The 3,228-nt window shown below is 38.6% G+C and overlaps 1 protein-coding gene across 1 annotated transcript; it reads left to right on the top strand.

The window, feature by feature from the left end:
* Window positions 1–866: 866 nt before the first annotated feature.
* On the top strand, window positions 867–1,379 carry LOC139900943 (uncharacterized). Its single transcript, XM_071883688.1, has one exon. It carries the CDS (start codon window positions 867–869, stop codon window positions 1,377–1,379), a length of 513 nt encoding a protein of 170 aa, XP_071739789.1.
* Window positions 1,380–3,228: the final 1,849 nt, after the last annotated feature.

Raw genomic sequence — 3,228 nt, 5'->3', positions numbered from 1 at the left:
TTCTAAAGTTTGATCATAAGCACCTTGACCTTATTGATGACTCACGTGGACTTAAGACTTATCATAACCGTGTTTAAGTGCCTATGATTGGAGATTTAAGGGATTTGATATTGACAGAGGCTCATAAATCCAGACTGACAGTACATAGTCTCATGATTTGAAAATAGTGTATTGTTGGATGACCATGAAAACACACATCACTTGTTTTGTTGAAAAGTGTCATGTTTGTGTGAAGTGAAAGCAGAACATCAGAATCCATATGGGTCGTTAGGCCAGTTAGAAATTCCTGAGTGGAAATTAGAACATATCACGATGGATTTTGTGACCAAATTACCCCGAACCCAGAAAAGACATGACATGATATGGGTAATAGTTGGCCGATTGACCACGAGCGCTTAATTTTTGGCTACCCATGAGATAGTGTCGTTAGGTGAATTGGCAAAGTTATATGTGAAAGAAATTCTCAGTCGTGATGGTGTGCCGTTATCGATTGTGTCAGACAGAGATTCTAATTTTTGTGTCAAAATTTTGGAATAGTTTACAACAGAATCTTGGTACGTGTGAATTTAAGTACAGGTTACCATCCTCACACATATGGTCAGAGTAAGAGAACGATACAGACCTTAATGGATATGTTAAGAGCTTGTGTGCTAGTATACGGTGGGTCATGAGATTCACATCTGCCATTGGTTGAATTCGTGTATAACTGGTCATATAATTCGAGTATAGGGATGCCGCTTTACGAGTTATTATACAACCGTCATTGCAGAATTTTGACTTGTTGTTTAGAAGCAGGGGAAAAACAGTTTTCGGGTCCCGAAATTGTTCAAATGATAGCCGAGAAACTTTCTATTTCTCGAAATTAAATGCCGTTAGAAATAGTAAAAGATGTATGCAGATCCCATAGACGTCCAGTAACTTTTAACGTGGGAGACCGAGTGTACTTAAAGGTTTCTCCATGGAAAGGAGTTATCAGATTTGGTAAGCGTGAAAAGCTTGCACTAAGATGCATTGGGCCGTTCCCGATCAGTTGCATATTGAACGACCAGACAGTTGTGTTAGATCTTCCTTCCGAGTTAGCAGATATTCATAATACTTTCAACGTGAGCTATCTGCGTAAGTGTAAAGTCAATGATGGGACTCAGATAGTACCGTTAGGGGATTTGAAGGTTGACTTGAGTAAGAAATTGGTTGAGGAACTGCTTTGTATAGTTGATCGTAAAGTCACCAAGTTGAGAAAGAAAAAGATTCCAATGGTGTTGATTAAGGGGAAACACAGTTTGGGATCTAACCTTACGTGGGAAACTGGGGAATTAATGAAGACTCGTTACCCTTGTCTATTTGACCAAGATCAGATTTCGAGGACGGAATCTCTTTAAGGGGGTGGAATTGTAACTGACTGAAACCTGGAATAGACGTAAGATGACCTTTTCCCCTTAGGTATAAATTTGTGATTATATGTGTTTATATTTTAATTAATTGTTTAGAGTTATCTGATGGTTTGGTTAAGACCAGTTTGTGACAATGGTCACATAACAGGTTTATTTATTTAATTTAGACTCTGTTAGGGCCGCCTAACGAAGTACATAAGATAGCAGATAACTGGTAAATACCCGTGTGAAGTGGGGTATGGGTTTTTAACCCATTAAGTCTATCTATCTACTACTTTTCTCATTTCCTTTCCAGAAACTGCACTCAATCACTCTCGCTCACTAAAACCTAACCCTTTGAAAACCTAAATGCCAAATCTTGATCTTTAGTGTTTAATTTTGTTTGAAATCAGTTGTACGTGATTTTAAAAGATCAATAAGGTAAAACTTTTAGAGATTTCGTGTCTTAATCTATGTCAAATTGGGTATATTTATTAGATTTTGTCAAAAAGTGATTTTGGTGTCAAATAGTGCAATTTGATGTTGTTTTGATCTGTGAATTGTGGGTTTGTGTCCCAAAGTGTTTCATAAACAACATGTGTCTGGTTTTGAGGTTAAAATTGGGTGCAGGATAGAGATTTGGTGGATTTGGCTCAAAACCCTTGAGTTTGCTGCTACTACATCTGATGAACACGGTCGACCTGAAAGTCGACCGACGAACTATGACCATCGAATGTTGGTGTTTGATAGAGACCATAGACAGATGGACTAGTTCATCAACCGATGGAGTCTGACCATCGACCAATGGTGGCTGACTATCAACCGATAGTATTGTTTTGATGAATTTATGCTACGTGTTGTTTTCTAGCCGTTATGTTGCCCGTGTGTCTAATTTTGATTAGAGCACTATACTGACTTTGTTTATATTCTTCCCAAGTGATAAGAACAAAGAAGCTCGGAACTTAGATAACTTAGCTGTAACTAATAATCGATGAATGGGTCTATCTACATATAGAGTTTATGCATGTCATGCTACTGTATCCTACCATATTGCCATGCTTTAGTGTATTTATTTCCATGTTAAGATAATGGTTGTCATCCTAGTTAGATACGCAAGCTTATTGTTATTATGTGATCTTATGTTCGCACTGTGCATGCCAGCCGGGCCTGCGGAGGCTGAGGACTCGAAACCGGGTCTGCGGAGGTTAGAGTTCATATGAGTTCAATCGGTCCTGTGGAGGTTGCGTCCATGTCCTGTTGTCTATGTTATGATTCAGCAGGTTGGACTATCTATAGACACTAGCCTGATCAGCTAGGGTCGTGTGCCCGTACAATCCGCCGATCCTCGTATTGTCTTTTCTTGTATGCTAATTGGTTGTTAGTAAGTTTGTGATGTTGACTGCATGTTTGGTGCTTAAGTTATGTTTGTTTGATAGATTCCATTCACTTAACCTTGTGCTAATCCCCCATATTTCACCCTTGCAGGTTTAAGAATTGCTAGTTGGGCTGGGTGCAGGTGCGGATAATATGTTTGACGAGCAAACTCTGATGTGAACTTTTATAACAGACGTTTTGTAATAACGTAACACCGTTTTGTAAATGTGGATTTTTGTAATAATGCAAATAATGTCGTGGTTTAAATATTTTAGTCTTCCGCTGTGTTATTAAAAGAAATGGTTGGTGTTACACTGTAGAAGACACCGAAATTGATGTCTTCAATGCTTCAATTACAGAATTGACTCAGGCGGTAGCTCAAACTAATGGCGGGATCGATAGAGTGATAACTCAGCAACAATATTTGGTGGATGACATGCAACGAATGCGCAATAGTAAAGGAATTAATTATAGAGGACCGATG

The sequence above is a fragment of the Rutidosis leptorrhynchoides genome, chromosome 3 (genome assembly GCF_046630445.1).
Source record: "Rutidosis leptorrhynchoides isolate AG116_Rl617_1_P2 chromosome 3, CSIRO_AGI_Rlap_v1, whole genome shotgun sequence".
NCBI classification, from domain to species: domain Eukaryota; kingdom Viridiplantae; phylum Streptophyta; class Magnoliopsida; order Asterales; family Asteraceae; genus Rutidosis; species Rutidosis leptorrhynchoides.
The sequence above is the reverse complement of the archived record's forward strand: the minus strand, read 5'-3'. Positions and strand labels throughout refer to the sequence as shown.

Excerpts from the sequence above, each read along its gene's own strand:
- LOC139900943 (XM_071883688.1), top strand. The coding sequence starts at position 867 with ATGCCGTTAGAAATAGTAAAAGATGTATGCAGATCCCATAGACGTCCA.